The sequence below is a fragment of the Bemisia tabaci genome, chromosome 1, assembly GCF_918797505.1.
Source record: "Bemisia tabaci chromosome 1, PGI_BMITA_v3".
Classification (NCBI taxonomy): domain Eukaryota; kingdom Metazoa; phylum Arthropoda; class Insecta; order Hemiptera; family Aleyrodidae; genus Bemisia; species Bemisia tabaci.
Genome location: NC_092793.1, coordinates 10,182,604 through 10,202,273, shown reverse-complemented (window position 1 = coordinate 10,202,273; position 19,670 = coordinate 10,182,604). Strand labels below are relative to the sequence as shown.

At 38.5% G+C, this 19,670-nt stretch overlaps 1 protein-coding gene across 9 annotated transcripts; it reads left to right on the top strand.

Moving 5' to 3' along the window:
- The first annotated feature begins 1,298 nt into the window (after positions 1 to 1,298).
- On the top strand, positions 1,299 to 19,124 carry tral (LSM14 family protein trailer hitch). 9 transcript variants are annotated; one of them, XM_019053634.2, is made up of 9 exons: positions 1,299 to 1,554; positions 8,223 to 8,371; positions 8,899 to 9,031; positions 10,705 to 10,852; positions 11,861 to 12,035; positions 12,846 to 13,089; positions 14,196 to 14,373; positions 15,806 to 16,123; positions 17,671 to 19,124. In XM_019053634.2, the coding sequence occupies exons 1-9, from the start codon at positions 1,434 to 1,436 to the stop codon at positions 17,672 to 17,674; spliced, it is 1,470 nt and encodes a 489-aa protein (XP_018909179.1). In that variant the 5' UTR covers positions 1,299 to 1,433; the 3' UTR covers positions 17,675 to 19,124. The 9 variants fall into 9 exon arrangements, with proteins under 9 accessions (XP_018909179.1, XP_018909157.1, XP_018909141.1 ...); XM_019053612.2 differs by having other exon boundaries at positions 8,899 to 9,070; XM_019053596.2 differs by having other exon boundaries at positions 8,899 to 9,070; positions 10,690 to 10,852.
- Positions 19,125 to 19,670: the final 546 nt, after the last annotated feature.

Sequence of the window (19,670 nt, the reverse complement as noted above, 5' to 3'; positions counted from 1 at the left end):
AGGAAAGCGACAAGCCCAGCGTGCATAAAGGCAGGCCCGGCACAAGGCGGGGATACTGGGTCCCTGGTACCGGAGCCCGGGCCCCGGAGGGGGCCCGTGTTACCCGTGAAAAACCACTACGAATTCACATGCAACCCTTGTTTCGTAAGGAAAGTGAAAAATTTACCCTAAAAATTTCGCAAGAGGTGAATAGATTTTCAGAAACACGCTGGGGTACTGTAGAATTCTTCTAAAATTTTCAAAGAAGTATACTTTTAAAAATAAGTGGGAGAAAAAAACACGTTTAGAGGTCCCTCAAGCGCTCTGAATGGCGAACGTTGAAAATTGATATTTTAGCGAGAGTTTTGTAGTGTCAGGGAATTTTCATTTTGACGACTTCTCCTTGAAAATGCCAAACCGGGTCTAATTGACCCGACTATTTCCTGTGGGAGAATTACATACGGCGAAAGAGGAGGGCGAGGGGTAGAAAGCGACATAGTATGTCATCAGAAAAGTGAAAATTTCAAACAATGTAATTCTCGCTCTCAAAAACATCGCAACAACATTGATCATACTTTAAGAACGACCAAAATCAATGAATTTAGATACGGATCAATTAGACCCAACTTGGGACTAGGTGTATAAAACAAGTCTTGTGGATCTAAGAACTTATAACACCGCAATTGCCAAGTTTCATCGTCCAGGTGGAAAATGAACCCGAGGGTCATAAACCATTTTAAATCTCCACAAGGCAATGCACCTGCTGTGCTGAGGAAGAACGCCGTATGAACATTCGAAAGTTGCCAAATTTTCCCCGATAAAACATGTATTTTTGAAAACATTCATGCATATTTTCCCTTAAAATATTCAGATATTTTAAATTAAATTGCGTACAGAATTTTCCGAAAATTTTGGGAAAAAAAATATTCACACTTTCCCAGTAAATTCAGTTTTTATCGAAGGAAACTTGGCAACGTCTAAATGCTCTTACGGCGTTTTTCCTTAGCACGAAAGAACAGGAGCTGATCCCCTCCCCCTCACCTGATTCGTTGAAACGGGCACATGAAACCGGTGCGTCATGCAAGGAGTTATTTGAAACATTTTCGGCTTTACCGTGAAATAAACCGAATGATGCCTACATCCCATCTAGGCGGACGCCCTCGCTTTGATGGCGGGAGCGGGCGGGTGCGGGCCTCTTTCAAAAGAGCGCAAATTCAAATTTGGCGGGCGCAAGAAGGACCGACAGAAAACGAACTGATCCTCGGCACGAAGCGAACCGGATCGAAGGAATGTGAACCGGAATATCGGAACGCGCCGGCAGAATTCGTCGTTGTCGAAGATGCCTACACCGCCATTGTAGTTTATTGTGCGGAGCTCGTTGTGCGTCCATTTGAATTTGTGATGTGAATCCGTCTACATCTTCGACATCCTAGTGTTTTCCTCAAAATTTCACCATGAGCGGTGGCATGCCGGAGTTAGGGAGCAAGATCAGCTTGATCTCCAAAGCTGATATTCGTTATGAAGGGAAATTGTTTACAGTGGACGCGACGGAATGCACCATAGCCCTCTCGGAAGGTAAGCCCCGATTTCACCTACTTTAATGCCTGAAACCCTTCATTTCTCCCTCTCAGTTGATTATTTCTCCACCGTCCAGTAATTGCCTTTCCCATTACTTTTTCTCACTTCTTAAGTTTCCGCACTATTCTGATGTAAGTCCGGAGACAAACACAGTCATGGACCCACTTTCCTCCCAGTCCCATCTCCTGGCTGGGATTTCGTGTTTCTTTTGTCATAAGAAGTAGAACTTATTCGCCGGTTTCAAGTTTTCTGAGATCTCTGCTTTATGCGCAGTTTCTGTATCATTACTCGTCCTCCCTCACATCACCCTGTAAGTAATTCTTCCTGTTTGAAGAGGTTCTTTGAGTCGATGAACTCAATTTCTCTGATAAACATGGTTAGGCCTTTACTGGTGAGCCTATTCTTTGTGATGCATTTGCATGTTGATCATGAGATCACGATTCATAGGTTCTTGTATCTCTATTTGCACGCTCAGGATGATCGTAGCTGAAGTTCCGTATTCATATTCATCATCCATCGTTGCTCTTAATTAAGGGCTCGCTATTCTGTTTGACGGCTGTTTTGCTCGTTATACGAGCGAGTTGGGTACTGTACGTATGAGCTCTAGTTTAACACTTCCAGCAGTGCAGACGCTTGAGTATTTAAATGGTGCATTTCTAGTTGCACTATTGCTGCACTAAAGAGGTGTTCCGGGTTATGTCGTGTGCCAACTCTAGTAAAAGGTTACTTCCTCCGCTAAGTACATATTAGTAACCCTTCCTTCATTTTTCTGCAAGTGGTTCTTGAAAAACTCCTTTCCAGGGTCATACTGCTCTTTTGCAACTTTTAACCAGCTCATTGTCCTATTTTACCATATCATGCATTGTTACTGTGATAGGATTTTCCCAATCCTGATGATTTTTCTGCTGTTCGGAAATCCGAGTCAGGAATTGGAGCGGTACCCTGTAGACTTGCCTGTTGAGGAGATAGTGCCATGTATATCAAGTTGCCGTTTTTCAGTTCATGTATTTTCATGTGACTCATCTTTGCTGATCCATCTACCTTACTCTTCAGTGTAGCTTTGTTCTTCATAGAAGTTCAAGTCTTGGTTCCTTCTCCTCTTCATGGGTGTGAAGTAATTCAGGGCTCAGTGCGTAAATGTGTCGAAATGGAATGATTGTTTCGAAATTCCCCAGAAATGAGTTTTAGCCGGGAATACTTTTGGAACAACTCTACTGCAAGGGAATTCCAACTTTCAAGTTAGTTTCATGAGAGCTATCAAGAACCCTACACCTATCCAGTCCTGCATCAGGTTGCTAACTTTTTTATTTGTTGACACTTCTCCCAATTCTAAAGCCTTGCAGCTGCCCGTGTCCCTCAAGATTTTGCTGAATTTCTGTTGTGAGAAGTTTCTTTCTGTTTCTTAGCCGGATTTGTACTTGTACATACTTAAGTATGGTTTCCTCCTGAAGTAACTGCATCTTTCCATGAACCTTCCCTTTTTTAAAGGAAATTGTTCATCACATGTTCAGACGATTCTCTAATTCAATGAACAGGACTAACTCTTATCCCCAGTGCTGTAGGAATGTATGTATCAATTTTTTGAATGGTGTTGATTCAAGGTTATTCAGAAATTGACAGTCTTTCAATATTGTAAAGAGCCCTAGGTTAGAAGATGTTACTCTATCTGATGGAAACGATGGGCCAAATATGTTTTTCCTGAGCAAGATAGCTCCATGTAGATCGGGTTCGATATCAGGGCGCAGTCTATCTCTAGAATTATCATTGTTTAAATCGAGCACCAAGACACATTCAGTGAAAAGTCTATGATTAAAACCCCAATCTGAATGTAATATTTGAAAGGCCCCAAAAGATGTTGTTCACTAACTCCATGTCCAATTTTTCCTGTCATGTGGAGACATCATTTTTCATTAATTTTTATCTTTCATCTAAGCATCTTGACATCGTGCTTCATGATCATCATATTTGCTCCTACATCCTGTGGTACATCATTAAAACCCCACAGGGGTAGATTCTCATCTCTGGTTTCCCTCCAGTTGAGTAAGAGGAATGTAAGTTGGTTGTACTCTCTCAACAAAGTCACTCCTGCTCAACTGTAACCAGATTTCTCGAAGTTTGTGCTAAGTTTGTCTTTATAGTCTCCATGAAACTGAAGCTTGCTCTTATTTTGTGCATGATTCAGTTGCTTTCCGCTGGAGGTATAGAAAAGTCTTCATAAACTCAGATGACTGTTCATGGTCATTATGAACCTGTCGTTGACAACACTTCTTTTTCCTTCCTAGGGTATATCCTGAAACAATCTTCTAACAAAATTTTCAGTTTGTTCTGCAGAATATATCAAACATTGTAATTAGCATTTTATCATGAAACCCCAAGGCTACGCTTTCAATGTTACAAATAGCTCTGAAAGTGCCAAATTTTACTAATTTTGGGGAATAGCAATAATTTTTAGCTAAACCGACATATGATAGCTTAACCGCCTAGATGACCACTCGGCCGACTACCGGGCCCAGTCTGGGGCCGGCCCCAGCCTGGGTACGGGAATCGGGAATCGAGGTGTTGGCTGGAGTCCTGGAGGATGCCAGGGAGCTACTCCTACTGGTCAATACCGAGACGCCCGGGGCGGAAATCAAAATCCTCTGGATCCTGGTTAGCCCCAAGTCCGGAGGACTAAGATGGTTAAGTTGTCATATCTTCGAGAAGATTTGCTACTTTTTTCTCCCGGTTACACAATAAAAAAAAAGAGCAATAATTGGTTTGTTAGGAAGCATCCAAGAGGAAATTTTACCGGTAGATGTGCTGACATCTCAAGATACGTGTTTCAGCTTAGATTTTTTCTCAAAAGCCTGAACCTGTAATGATTTATTTAAATGAGACATGAATAACTCGAAGCGATTATGCAATATAATTATTGTGTTGTGAGGAAGCATCTAATAAGTTATTTTATGGGAAGATGTGCTGACATTCCAAGGTACAACACTCCGAACAATTTAAGTAACGAAAAAACACTACAGTTTGTACTTCAGATGAAAAAAAGGATTTTCATTCACAGGACCCCATAGCCACGCTTTCAATGTTGTAAATAGCTTTGAAAGTGCCAAATTCCAATAACTTTGGGGAAAAACAATCACTGTCTTGTAAGGAAGCATCTAAAAAAGTAACTTTACCTGTAGATGTGCTGACATCTCAAGATACATGTCTTTAAGTTTTGTTGATTTCGAAAAGAAAGCCCTAAAGGCTTGAACCTATATTATTCCTTGTAATTAAGACTAGCATGACTCAAAAAAATCAGTATGACTTGATAGCCTCCATAAGACTGAAGTATGCACACATTTTTGTGGATGATTCAGTTGCTTTCCGCTGGAGGTATAGAAAAGTCTTCATAAACTCAGATGACCTTTCATGATCATTATGAACCTGTCGTTGACAACATTCTTTTCTTTCGTATCAATATTATATCCTGAAACACTATTGATGACAATTCCAGTTCGTCCTGCAGAGCATGTCAAACATATTGAAATGATCATTTTATCATGATACCCCAAAGCCACGCTTTCAATGTTACAAATAACTTCGAAAGTGCCAAATTTTAATAATTTTGGGGAACAGCAATAATTGTCTTGTTAGGAAGCATCTAAGAGGAAATTTTACCCATAGATGTGCTGACATCTCAAGATACATGTTTCATCTTAGATTTTCTCTCAAAAGCTTGTACCTTTAATGTTTTATGTAAATGAGACATGGATAACTCAAGGAGATCACCAAGTCGTGATTGCCTCCATGAAACTGAAGTATGCTCATACTTTTTGGGTATGATTCAGTTGCTTTCCGCTGGAGGTATAGAAAAGTCTTCATAAACTCAGATGACCTTTCATGATCATTATGAACCTGTCGTTGACAACATTCTTTTCTTTTCTACCAATATATCCTGAACCACTCCTCTGGAGAGAATTTCAGTTCATTCTGCAGAACGTGTCAAACATATTGGAATAAGCATTTTATCATGAAACCCCGAAGCCACGCTTTCAATGTTACAAATAGCTTGGAAAGTGCCAAATTTTACTAATTTTTGGGGAAAAGCAATAATTGTCTTGTTAGGAAGCATCTGAGAGGAAATTTTACCTGTAGATGTGCTGACATCTCAAGATACACGTTGAAGCTTATATTTTTTCCCAAAAGCGTGAACCTTTAATGTTTTATGTTAATGAGGTATGCATACCTAAAAGAAATCACATTGTCTTGATAGCCTCCATAAAACTGAACTATGCACTTATTTTCGTGGCTGATTCAGTTGCTTTCCGCTGGAGGTATAGAAAAGTCTTCATAAACTCAGATGACCTTTCATGATCATTATGAACCTGTCGTTGACAACATTCTTTTTCTTTCGTATCAATATCATATCCTGAAATACTCTCTTGATGAAAATTTCCGTTTATCCTGCAGAGCATGTCAAACATATTGAAATGAGCATTTTATCATGATACCCCAAAGCCACGCTTTCAATTTTACGAATAGCTTGGAAAGTGCCAAATTTTAATAATTTTGGGGAATAGCAATAATTGTCTTGTTAGGAAGCATCTAAGAGGAAATTTTACCCATAGATGTGCTGACATCTCAAGATACATGTTGAAGCTTATATTCTCTCTTTTAAACATTAGCTCTGAATGTTTTATGTCGATGAGACATGGATGACTTGAAGAATCAGTATGTCTTGATAGCCTCCATGAAGTTGAATCTTACTCTTATTTTTTGTGGATGATTCTATTCAATCCTCTAACAAAAAATTCAGTTTATTCTGCACAATATATCAAACATGGTAATGAGCATTTTATCATGAAACCCCAAAGCCACGCTTTCAATGTTACAAATAGCTTCGAAAGTGCCAAATTTTAATAATTTTGGGGAATAGCAATAATTGTCTTGTTAGGAAGCATCTAAGAGGAAATTTTACCCATAGATGTGCTGACATCTCAAGATACATGTTTCATCTTAGATTTCTCTCAAAAGCTTGTACCTTTAATGTTTTATGTAAATGAGACATGGATTACTCAAGGAGATCACCAAGTCGTGATTGCCTCCATGAAACTGAAGTATGCTCATACTTTTTGGGTATGAATCAGTTGCTTTCCGCTGGAGGTATAGAAAAGTCTTCATAAACTCAGATGACTGTTCATGGTCATTATGAACCTGTCGTTGACGACACTTCTTTTTCTTTCCTAGGGTATATCCTGAAACAATCTTCTAACATAATTTTCAGTTTGTTCTGCAGAATATATCAAACATTGTAACTAGCATTTTATCATGAAACCCCATTGCGTTCTCTTTCACAAGTTTTAAATTCTCTGAGTTTTCTTTGAACGATCCTGAAAGGGAGGAGCAAACTCACGATAAAGCTACCATGAAGTTAAGCTTTTTACATACTTCCAAGTAAATGAAATGAGAAGGCTGTTTAGAGGAAGGTAAATTGTGCAATTGCCACATGGAATCGTCTTCGTTTTATCTATTTCTTTACTTTTTTTCTTCTTGTAAATTTCATTAATTACTCATACCATCCCAGCTTCGTGCGGTTGGCATCGAGACACATTATCACAAACGGGAAAAATTGAAGGCATTCAAGCTTTCTCAATGACTAGATCCGGATGCAATTATTTGTGCCCTGGGGATGTCCGTGTTGCATACACAAAAAATTTCAGGCGCTCTGGTTTTTTAGGCACAACTCATGACTGCGGCTGTTTGTTCTCGATGGTTTTCTACATTAAATCATCAACAGTGCTTACTATAATATCCTCAACATTCGTATCAGCCGTGGAGCATCATGGCAGCGTTGCTAAACTGCAAATTAAGGAAATGTAATCAGTAAGTTGCAGAAATGATGTGGGCGATGTCTTCATGGTGACGTCTGTGAATCCTGCGAACTACCGATTACATTTCCTTAATTAGCCCAGTTTTTCACATGCCATGGTGCCATGGTTTTTCAGCCATGTTGCCACACGACTGAGCCGAATATTAAGAATATCATGGTAAACACTACTAATAATTTAACGTAGAAAATCATCCAAAACGAACAGCCGCAGTCATCAAACGTAGTGCCTTAGAAAACCAGAGCGCCTGCAATTTTGTATGTATGCAACACGGACATCCCGAGAACACGAATATTTGCATCCAGATCTAGTCATTGAAAAAGCTTGAATGCCTTCAATTTTTCCCGCTTGTGATAATGAAATGTGTCACGCCGCCAACCGCACGTAGCTGGGATGGTTTGAGTAATTAATGAAATTTACAAGAAGAAAAAAGTAAAGTAATAGATAAAACGAAGACGATTCCATGTGGCAATTGCACAATTTACCTTCCTCTAAACAGCCTTCTCATTTCATTTACTTAGAAGTATGTAAAAATCTTAACTTTATGGTAGCTTTATTGTGAGTTTGCTCCTCCCTTTCGGGATGGATCAAAGAAAACTCAGAGAATTTGAAACTTGTGAAAGAGTACGCAGTATAAACCCTAGTTTAACTTGAGATGGAAAAAAACTTACTCTCCATCTGAATGTATGATGGTTCATCATTTACATCACACCTTATTATATTTTTTAGTGATGAAATGTTGTCACTGTAAGTGGTTTAACGGCTCTCTGCATCTAGCCTAACTTTTGCCCTCTTGTTTTGCAGTGCGCTCATTTGGTACTGAAGACCGTGAAACAAGATGTGTCGTTCCAGCCCAACCTCAGATCTACGACTACATCCTGTTCAGAGGATCCGACATCAAAGATATCCGAGTTCTCAACACCCAGCCACTCAACGATCCTGCTATTGTTCAAGTGAGTCCATATCCACTATTCTCCCGAGTTTCCGAAGATAGCAGTAATGCTCAAATTTTCAATGTAGAGATTATTTCTAAAGTAGTTTAATATAATTTTACGTGAGATCGCTGCAAAATTCCTGTATTTCCCGCGATTTTGCGGTTACCATCCCATCATATTTTTTCAAACAAGTCACTTATTTTCCATCACATTGAGCTGATAAGTGCGTAATTGCTTTTGATTTTCGTAATCCACTAGGAGTGTCTCGTATTTCTCGCTATAATCAGATGAAAGTAGCATCTGCCGAGATCACAACTATAATGAACTTCCAAATCTAAGTTGAACACAATAAGTTTTTTAAGAGTTTCATAGCCAGCCCTCTCTGGGCTTATTTCGCCCATCCTGTTGTAGAAGTGGCATTGTTCACTCTCCGTCGAAGTTCCTTAATTCTTACCAGTAACTAAATTTTTACATTATGAAGGAACTCGGCTTTTGCAAGTCCCTATGTTCACATCAAGAATGTTAATGTGCGTTTTATTCAGCAGGTCTCCGCTCCCCCGGCTCTGTCGCAGCCCAACTACCCGGCGATCCAACAGCACTCTGGGTTCTCAGCACACCCTATGATGGGCCAGGCGCCTGGGCACGGTGTCTACCAGAATTACAACCCAATGGCCTCGGGTATGAATTTAGGTCCTCGTCAGGCTCAAAGCCAAACAAGTGAGTTGGAACGTTCCCCCCAACCAGGGCCCCCTCACCATCCCCCCGGGCCTCCGGGTCCTCCCGCCCACCATCATCAACAACAACCTCAACCCCCTCATCCAACCGACAATGGTACGTACTTGATTTAGATTAAACCTGCCCGCTTGCTGGCTTGCTCAACAGCATGCCCCGCTTCAAGCACTTTGGCTGGCTTCCGCTGCACTTCAGATCCCAGTAGACCGGTAGTATCAATTTTCTTTGAAACCCTGCTAAAAAATAATGCAAGTCTTCATTATTTCTCCAAGAGGCATTTGAGAGAATAAGCTTTTGTGCGTCTCCCAATTCCTTGAGAATTTTCTCGAAGCTTTTTTGTAGTTAGTGCTTGCATCCTTCGTCTCTTTTTTTTAAGATTTCCCGTTTCCTCCCCCTCTCCTCACTAAGTACACCTCTCTTCCATCCACCAATCATAATTTCCATAAAGTCAATCTTCATGAAATCATTTTCATCCTGAAACGCTTTAATTCCTTAAGAAAAACTTAGTGTGTATCAATTGCATTTATTAGTCCCTTATTCTCATTCCATCAATCAAAATCATTTTTGAAATCGAGTCATCCTTGTAAATGTAACTGAATGCTCTCCTGAAAACAATTTGATGTTCAATCCTGTTGTATCTCCTTATCCTTGCTTGTCAGAATTCGTAGTGTGCAGTAGCATGCATACTCCGTGAAGTCTCATCGCTTATGTTTGCTGCGTCTAGTTCCTACATATATTCTGCTTAGCTTGATGAACTTTTAATCATAGCTCTTATTTATCACACACCGCACTTTTAAGATCCTAGCATTATTCGTAGGTTTTCAGTGCAATGTAATATCCTCATCAGATGGAATTTTCATAATGTTTGAAAGTCCTGTGTAAAATACTTCTAGAAATGCTGTGATGCCATTTTTGTTAAAAATAGACTCAGGAATAACTTCAAGCTTGGTTAGAGTATTTAGAGTAAGACATTGGAAAAATATTTTTTGTCCTATGTTGTGCATGTCAAAGAGAGAAAAATTGATTCTGACGTGTTACGAATGTAGATTTTTTTTTTTTGAGTTGTCAGCAAACCCAGATACCTAAGGCATGACCTTAAAATTTCAGCTGATTTTAAGTTGTTAACAGCTCCACTTATAAAACCTGTTTCTTTCCTTTGCATGTTTGGTGACCAACAGAAAGTTGGATGCATTATTTTTCATCGCACGAATAATTTAAATCCTGAGTTTAAACAGAAATCCCTTCAGATAAGTTGAAATTTTGAAGTCATGAATTGAGATACACAATTTGCTGTTACTATTTATTCACAAACTAAGATGAATCCAAAAGTTTGAAAATGTGACTCAGCGAGAGAAAGGAGATTTTTTACTGCTTGTATCATAAAATATTCAGCTTTTCAAATTTACCAAAATAAAATCAAAATTATATAGATGATTGAAAACACTTAGCAGAATTTGATGAGAACTGATAACCCAAGGAAGTAAATTTCTCTCATTTCTTTTCTCTTTACTCCTTGTGTGGGTTACCTTTTTTTTAGTAAATGACAGTGAGGTTTATGTAGGTGCTTTTTTTCGAAATGAATTTAGCGTCAAAGTCCAGTTTAGTGTTGAATGTTCTAGATTTGATCGGAGGCTCATCCCGGTCATCAACCCCGGCAGTTGGAGCTCCTAGTCGCAAATCTCCCAGTCTGGACCAAAACATTCAAGCAAGTAATCAACAAAATCGTCTGAACAAGTCTCAGTCGAATCAGCATCACTACCGTGATAAGTGAGTGGCTTCTATATTTGTCTCAATGTGTTCATATTGCTTGTAAAATTTCAGTTTTTTTTCACTACCCTCACATGCAGTATGTTCATCACTGGCCATTGGAAAGAAACAGATCCTTATGATAATGAATGTCTAAAATTTTTTTTATTACTTCAAGAATGAGTTAGTTGCGCTGGTCACAAAATTGTGTTTAAGGCTAGATTCTTATATATTAGCTAAAAATACTAAAATCTGTTCAAACTGCAGCTTTCTACATTCAATATTCACCGAGATATCGCCTATTAAAAAGTCTGGTTTTTGACATCATCCACCGCTGTAGTAAGACCCTTGGTTTCTTCCACCTTGTTTTCATCAGTCGGTGTGACGCACATTAGCACTGTTAATTCAACATGAAACGCGGATGAAAGCAAAGTCAAAGAAACCAAGGGTGTCACTACCATGGTGGATGACGTCAAAAACTCGTCTTTTCAAAGGGCGATATCTCAGTTAATACTGAAAGTAGGAAGTCGCAGTTTGAACGGATCTTATTATTTTCAGGTTATCCACAAGAATCAAGTATCAAAACACGATTCTGTGTCCAGTACAACTGACCAATGACAAACTTTAGACTTTGTACTGCAGATTGGAAGTTTGGCAATAGATACAAAGCTTAGTTCAAAGATCATGGGAAAGCTGAGGAAATTTTTGGATCACAGTAAAACAAAAAAATGACAGAAAGTCAGGGAATTGGTAAATGAAGTGTGGAAACTCAGTCAAATTAATTCTTTCACAAGTTCATGCTTTTCGTTTTGAAAGGTGCCATGAAGCATGAAATTTTATTTACATATTTAGAGAGCCGATTTTGCAGTCAATTTCAGTCATGTATATTATGTATCACAGCTGTATGAAAGTCCAGGTGACTGGCATACCTCTGCTATGCTAAGATGTGAAGTGGCTAAAATGTATCCTAAATGCTCTGATCTTTCCGAGAATTTTCGATCTTTCATTCGTATTGTGTTTTGTTTACAGCCAAGGCTTCAACAGAGGAGGATACAGGGATAACTACAACAGGGGAGAGCTCCGAGATCGGGACTATAGAGACAACAGGGATCGTGACAATTTCAGGGAAAACAGAGACCGAGGCGACTTCAGGGATAATAGAGACCGTGGTGACTACAGGGATTATCGTGATAGAAATAATTATGTAAGTAGCTTTATTCCTTCCTGCTGGATACCCCACCAGTATCTACCTTCTATCTTCACCAGTATCTACTAGTTGAAGAAAGTTTTGCACAACTTAAGAAGTCGTCAAATATCCTTGTATTTAAAGTCCTTAGAAGTGCTTGGACCCCAGGGAAAGCTATAAAAATATTTAAGGAGGTCTTAAATGTGTTGATTATTAGTTTAAATCTTAAGAATTGAGGTTTTTCCTCCATTTCAGTTTCGGTAGCTAATCCCTTTTGTACGACTTAAGCGCCCAATAAAATTCGTTATTCCTATTATTCGTGTCTGATCGTCCCTCTCAACTCAACTGTCTTGAGTAATCCTCTGAACATCAGTAGTGGCCGGTTCGATAGCTCAGCCTTGGGTAAATTTTTAGAATGACTTCGCTAGCAAGTCCAAGGACATTGAAAGGAAGGAATATTCCCCTATTCTAACACCCAAAATAAAACACTTAGTTGTGTTGGTCCTGTCTCGGTCTTGTCAGAAAGTTTGAAACCAAATCGTCAGCTTTGTCTAATCATCTTACCGAAACTGAAACAGAACCAATCCAACGAAGCGTTTTGGCCACTTTAGATGCTATTTTGTGGAAGAGCATTATTTAAATTTTTTTTCTCTTTTCTGTATGAATTTCCATTCTTTTAGAGCTAACCACTGCCATTTCTTCGCTGCCCGCATGGCGAACACTTCACTTTAGTCTGATTGCGAACCCACTATTTGTATTTTTCTGTGAAGCCTATTTTCTGTTGCCAAGATTTCTATGCTGACAAATCTGCTCCTGATTTTTTTTCAGTCTGGTGGACAAATGTTAAACCGAATGCCAAATGCTGGTCGAGGATGGGTTCAACGAGGAGGAGTAAGGCAATGGGGTAACGGACGAGGGGGAAGACCGCAAGCTTACAATAACCGACCTGCTGGTCCTCTAGGTCCTAACCAAAAACCCAGGAACAAGATTAAATTCGATAAGGAATATGATTTCGAACAAGCCAATTCTCAGTTCGAAGAACTAAGGAGTCAATTAAGCAAAATTAAAATCGGTAGGTGAAAATTCTCTTCCCTGTGTAAATGTATTCTATGCCAATGTATGTATTTCCTCGATTGGCAGATTCAACAAAACTGTTTTGTTTTAGCAGCACCTGTGAAGGCTGTAATGATGCAGCTCACCTGGTCATACTAATTAAAGGCGGGAACTGACGCTCTCATTATTTTTACAGTACCTTATGAAATTGCTTTCATTTTGGGAATCGCTCAGTAATCTCAAGCTTGTACAGGAATAAAGTTAATGGGAATATTAGACAAGATGGGAATTTGAGCATCTTGATTCGTTTCTGAACCTAAGTTTTATGGAAAACATGATTCGCACAATGAAAATTACAGAAATCAACTCTTAACTAAGTTATCAACATATTTAGTTCATATTGGTTACGGGAAATTTGAACTCTCTCTGCTCTTAAGATAAACATTAGTCTGCTTGTATCAAATTGCGCACTACAACAGCCTAAGCAGTCTTTTCAATCAAAAAGTGTTCCTTCCCCGCTTTGTGTTGTCCATAGCACTAACAGTGCGCAACATCCGATTCTTTTCAATCAAGTAGTGTTCCTTCCCCGCTTTGTGTTGTCCATATCATTAACAGTGTGCAACATCCGAGCTGAAGTTCCTAGATTGAGATAGTCTTATTTTAATTTTGCAGAGACTGCAACAGTAACAAGTTTTGCACGATTTGACTCACGTAGCCACTATTTTATTATGAGAGGGAGGTTTTAAGCATCAAAAACCATTAAATATGTTATTAAGCGGTTACTTTCGGTAATTATTGTTGCACAAGTAGAGGTCAATATGAAATTAGGATCAGGAAACATGTATCAGCATGCTGTAGTTGGCACCCTGTCTAGTGGCTCACTAGCATGACTTCACATGATGTATGTAGTTGCAGCATACTGGCTAATAGTATGAGCACCAGGGATTATTTCCAAGTGCTCATGTGCAGACATTCGGCTCCTGTGGGCACATGATTCACTTGCGGCCTCAACGAAGCAACAGTGCGTGTTTATTAAGTTCGTGGATCATATAATCTATTCATCCAACATTTATGTTGCCCATTTGTCTTGATCTTATTATTTCTAATGATCTCTTTTTCTCTCAGATGGTGAAGCAGCTGCTGTAAGAGTTAACGGTGAGACTGACAAGAAAGATGATAGTGGAAATGAAACCGGAATTGGTGAAGGCGAAACAGAAAGTGAAGAGGCAGAATCTGCTTTCTATAACAAAGCTAAATCATTCTTCGACAATATCAGCTGTGAAGCCATTGAGCGAAGTAAAGGGTATGTATTAAATAAACTTCCGAGTATCAAAGAATTGTCCGATGAACATAAATTATTATCTAGGATGAATCATAATCCTCAGAATGACCCTTGAATACCATTAAGCTACGGTTTTTGCAGCTACGAACTGATGGCGCTCCAAGCATGAGCTGTCTAGACAGTGTCAGTGATTTTGCCAACAGCTTTAAATTTCTAAAAATACTTACTCTACTTCTTTCTAATTTTTTTTTTTCTCTGAATTTTGAAACAATTTGTTCGATACATTGAGGAAGAAAAACTGAGAGCTCCCTGTGAAATTGAGATGCCATCTTGTGCGACCAAAAGGGGGGAAATCCACAATACAAAGGACCGTGCACCACAATCGATTTTTAATTTTTCTATTGCATCCAATTCCTCTCAAGATGCTGATCTTAAGTCATCTTTGCGCAAACTTTCAACAATGCACAGTTTTTGCACAATGTGCCTGTCGTTATTCAATTATTTGGCCATAAAGTGTTAGAAAGATTCATCATTTCAGCCCTTGAATGAACGGTTGGCTGTGTGTCAACAAGAAAATCAGAGAAACTCCGAGCGGCAGTCTCATCTCGGATTCCGCTTGCCTTTTTGCTTTACTATCCAAATCAGTTTCGTGAGGAGCATAAGAACAGGAAAGTTGGAGAAAAACGGTGAACGTCAAATGGTTGAGAGCAGGAGGGAGATAGCCCCAGAGTAAGCAGGAACCGATAAGAAGGCAGACACGTGCTACGTTTTTCCTTTTTTACACCAGGCCTGTTCTCGAATTTCTTGTTCTTTTGACTCTTAATCGCCAAATAATTCAATAATGAAGGGCGTATACTGCAAAAATGGTGCATCATAGAAAGTTGGCGTAATAATGACTTTTAATCAGCATCTGGAGAGGAATGGAATGCAATAAAAAAATTTAAAATCGATCGTCATACACTTTCCCATAAGGAGTGTCCGGGGTCCTTTCTTCATGGAAAGTCGCAATCCTTTTGAAAAAGGTGAAGACAGTTTTTTTAAACGTGAATGTGAGATGGTCAAGATGTAGGTGATCATTTGATGCAGAACATTGCTGAGAATGGTTTGATGTTGTGTAAGACTCAGTCAATAGTGCACATGCAACAAGATAATTTGCGATTTCAAAACGCCTTGTCCTATTTCAGGAATTTATTTTGACACTAATTGGTTTAATTTAATTGAATCCTTATTGTTCGGCGAGGATCTCAAAAAATTTGCCGAATTAGTCGCTGAAGTAATTTTAATAGACTTTAGTTTTGTTCTAAATTAAATAAATAATTAAAAAAATGATTTAAGTGTTCTGCATGATGATCTTACAGTTTTCTCCCATTGGAGCCAGCTGTTTTAATTTTTCGAATTCTTTTTGCATGTATTAATCATTACTTGACAACTCATCATTTATCATTGTTTCCAGGCGACTCCAGCGAGTAGACTGGAGACAGGAACGTAAACTCAACTCTGAGACTTTCGGAGTCACGCGGTCCTGGAGGGGCAATTTCAGGGGCGGAAACTTCCGAGGATACTACCCTGGGGCTGGCTACAACAACAATTATAACCGAGGAGGATATCATAGGCAACAAAATTACAACAACAGACCGCAGAACAGCAATAGAGGTGCTTTAAATTCGGAGAACCGTACTGAACAGAAAAGACCAGCGGCCGCCACCGCCGCAGCGGCAACGACAGCACCACCTCCCACTCCCACCACTGCCAACACTACCGCAGCCAGCGAGTAAGTACTCGCTTTTTCATTTCACCTGTATACAGAAATTTCCTTCCGAAACCGTTTGTGTTCTACTAAAATTATCAGTTGATTTACGGTACAAAAACCCCCAGAAGTCAATCTGTGTGGAGATTACTTCTTTTTATCAATTAGTGCGCTAAGTAACTTAGTTCAGTGGGGGGAAAATTCTACTAACATGACTAAAATGAGTCTGTTATGCTTGTCACTAATTTGTGATTAATATTAGTGTACCAAGTAAATAATATTGCTGGGGAAAAAATGTACTAATGTGATACAGCTCCCTCCCCCTGTGCGTACGTGCAGGGTTGTTGCCAACCTTTGCTACAGGTGTATCACTAGGGTATGGCTTATTTTCGTCATGTAGGAAAATCGACGAGGTCTGGGTGGCAATCAATACTATCTATGAAAATAATAGGCTGTATAAAATTTGAGCCACTTTGAAGCTTTTTTAGCTGATGCTCAAAGGGACCAAAACTACGGGCAAAATTACTTTGGTTTAAATGGGCGGAAAAACGCCTGATCTACGCAAATGCGTTTTTTGGATCGAAACTGCGCTTGAATGAAGAAAATTGGACCAACTCTTAGAGAGGCATGTAGGGGCCCATTTGAAACGAGAAAATCACACTTTTGACCCATGGGTGAGGGTAGGGGGATCACTCGAGTGCAAGATAAAATATATAAACCAATTTTGTTCAGGCTCGAGAAATAGTATGTGAGGCAACATTGTAAAGGGCCAAGTATAGTTCTCAAGGGCTAAAACAACTATTATACATTATTTTTCATCAAGTTGTGAGATAAATTTGCCTCTTCAACTTCGGAATACTTATTTTGAGTTCGATCAGAAGAGTATTCTTAGCTCCGGGCGCGGCGCCTCAAAACTGGCTACGCCGTGATCCCCCTGTTCCCTCTCATGGGTCAAAAGTGTGTTTGTTCTTATTTCGAATAGGCCCCTAGATGCCTCTCTAAGAGTTGGTCAGGTTTTTTTCATTCAAGCGCAGGTTTGATCCAAAAAACGCATTTGCGCAGATCAGGCGTTTTTCCGCCCATTTAAACCGATGTAATTTTGCCCGTAGTTTTGATCCCTTTGAGCATTAGCTGAAATTGCTTCAAATTGGCTCAACTTTTACACAGCCTATTATTTTCATAGATTGCATCGATTGCCACCTGGACCTCATCGATTTTGCAACATGATGAAAATAAGCCGCACCCTAATGTATCACACATTGATTCATTTAATAGAGAAAGTTGGCAGATTGAATCTTTGCGAAGGTCCTTTGCAATGTTTCAACATTGTTAATGACCTGTTTATTTTTGTGTGATTAAATCTACCGAGTAAATGTCACGGATAAATCGAGAAATTTTTCCTTTGGACTGTTAGAAGGAGTAAAAATTTCAAGGAAGATTTTCTGGCAGTCCATTGAATCACTTAATTGTCCATCAAATTGATTAATGTGAAGGTATTAAGAGTAATTTTTTAAAGAGGAATCTCACTCATATTGTGTATTTAATAATGTTGTGCAATTTTTCTGTTTCAGTTGAATTTTAGGAGCAGATCATACTTAAAATGAAAGTCTGAACGTAGAGAGTATTAGTTATCGAGGTGAAGACAACCAAAAGAAGAATGTTTTTTTGAATCTGAACAAATTCGTCGAGTTATGATTGAATTATTTTTTTAATTTTCTCCATGCAAAATGTAAGTTACATGCAAATGGTTTTATGTACTTTATCTTTAATAGATTTATATTATTGTTTCAATGTATAGGATGAAATGTCATTTTTAAGTTTTGCTTGAGCTGTGTACAAGAAAGACGAATCAGTTAGACTGGATAAAGAATTGTACATGTTTCTATGGTAGGAGTCGGGTACAATGAGAGTATTCTAATGGTTCAACTAATTTTGTTTTTATACATGTTTTGTAATACTAAGGAAAAAGATTTCTCAAATAAGATATCGGGCAAAATGTGTACAAATGTATTTTTTCTCCTCTTGTTTGGAAAAGATGTCGATCGGAAGTTTCACGTTTAATTTTTTCAATGAAATCAGAATGAGAACGTTTTTATTTGAATTTTTCCCAAAGAAAGCCCGTCTTTTTGATATGACCTAATTTTAATTTGCCTAGTGTTGAATAAGTTGATTTACCCGTGGATTTTGTAGGAGCCACTTTTAATCTGCATGAAAGCTCCTGCATTATGTAATTTTTGTCAACTTGCCTAGTCAATTGATCAGTACATCGAACCGGAAGGTACATTTTAACACTGATATCCACAGAATGAAGTTACTGTATAAATTGGTGTTTAATCCTTGAGTTTGGAGAGCACTTGGCAAAGGCATTGATATGACAATATTACAAGGTAGTAAATAAAAGAAAGAATAGTCAGGAACAGAGAAATGAATTGTAGTTTGTCTTAATTTGACTTGTCCTAATATGAATGAAATTCCACGATTGCAAGAAGGTTTTAAGTTTTACGAAGTCTTGAAGTTACGTTTTCCTGAGCTGAAAGTTTGCCTTAATAAAGATAGAAATGCTCAAAAGAATTGTTGATGGGAAACTAATGTAGTGACACACCAAAGGGTGTTATTTGATGAAAGTTTGGGTTTCTGTCTTATCATGATGTAAATTTGAATGTTAGTAACGAAAGGAAAATATTTTATGCTGTGATTTATAAATTATTGTGTTAGGCAACATTCTTATGAAAATTTGTTTTGTGCTAGAACGCAAGAATAATTCAGGAATACATATGCAATCAGGTTCTTTCCCTCTTTAAGTCAAGGTTTTGAATTCGAGGATTGCTCTAATTTGAATGTCTGAAAAGTGTTTTAATTTACTCACATTGTGATACATGTTTCTTATAGACAGCAGGGCGAAATCCTAGACTTCTGTAAGTTCTACTGTCTTTTTATGTTTTGTGTTTTCGTTTAAGCGAAGATACTGAAATTTGATTGAAATTGAAAGAAAAAAATAAATTTTTCTTATCATGCAAACTCCAAATAGCCATTCAGGCAATTCTTCTTTTTTCCCTTTATATTTCTTCCTTTCCAATTCTTTGATGAATTTATCGTCCAAGAAAGAATACCACCCATGTGACATCCATGTTAAATAGGACTCAGTGACTGTAATATTCTCTGTGCCTTTGGAGAAATGAACCACTGAATTGTCTACATAAAACTGAGTTGAGCAAAGAAGCATCGCATTACTGCTTGAAAAGATGCTGTCGATCCGTTCCTGAGTCAAAATGCTCGAAATTTCTTCTTTTAGTTCAGTGGGCTGTATTGTTTCTTGGATAACAAAACGGTACTTCATCCGTAATTGAAATATTTTGACTGTAGAATGGGTATTAATTTATCATAGGAATAGTAACATCTTTAGACCTCACAGGACAGGTCTTCGATAGTTTTCCTTTAATCTTGCCTCAAGATGTTGGTCAGAAGTTGGATTAAGGGAAGATGAGGAAGTTAGTTCTTTATAAGTAATAGTACCTGATATCAGTTACTGTTTGTCGCTCATCTGGTGTGCAATCTGGCATCAATAAATATT

Bases quoted from the DNA above. Each gene is read 5' to 3' on its own strand.
- tral (XM_019053574.2), top strand. From the start codon at position 1,434: ATGAGCGGTGGCATGCCGGAGTTAGGGAGCAAGATCAGCTTGATCTCC. The intron at 1,555-8,222 runs GTAAGCCCCGAT...CTTGTTTTGCAG, and splicing joins CACCATAGCCCTCTCGGAAG to TGCGCTCATTTGGTACTGAA. The intron at 8,372-8,895 runs GTGAGTCCATAT...CGTTTTATTCAG, and splicing joins ACGATCCTGCTATTGTTCAA to CAGGTCTCCGCTCCCCCGGC.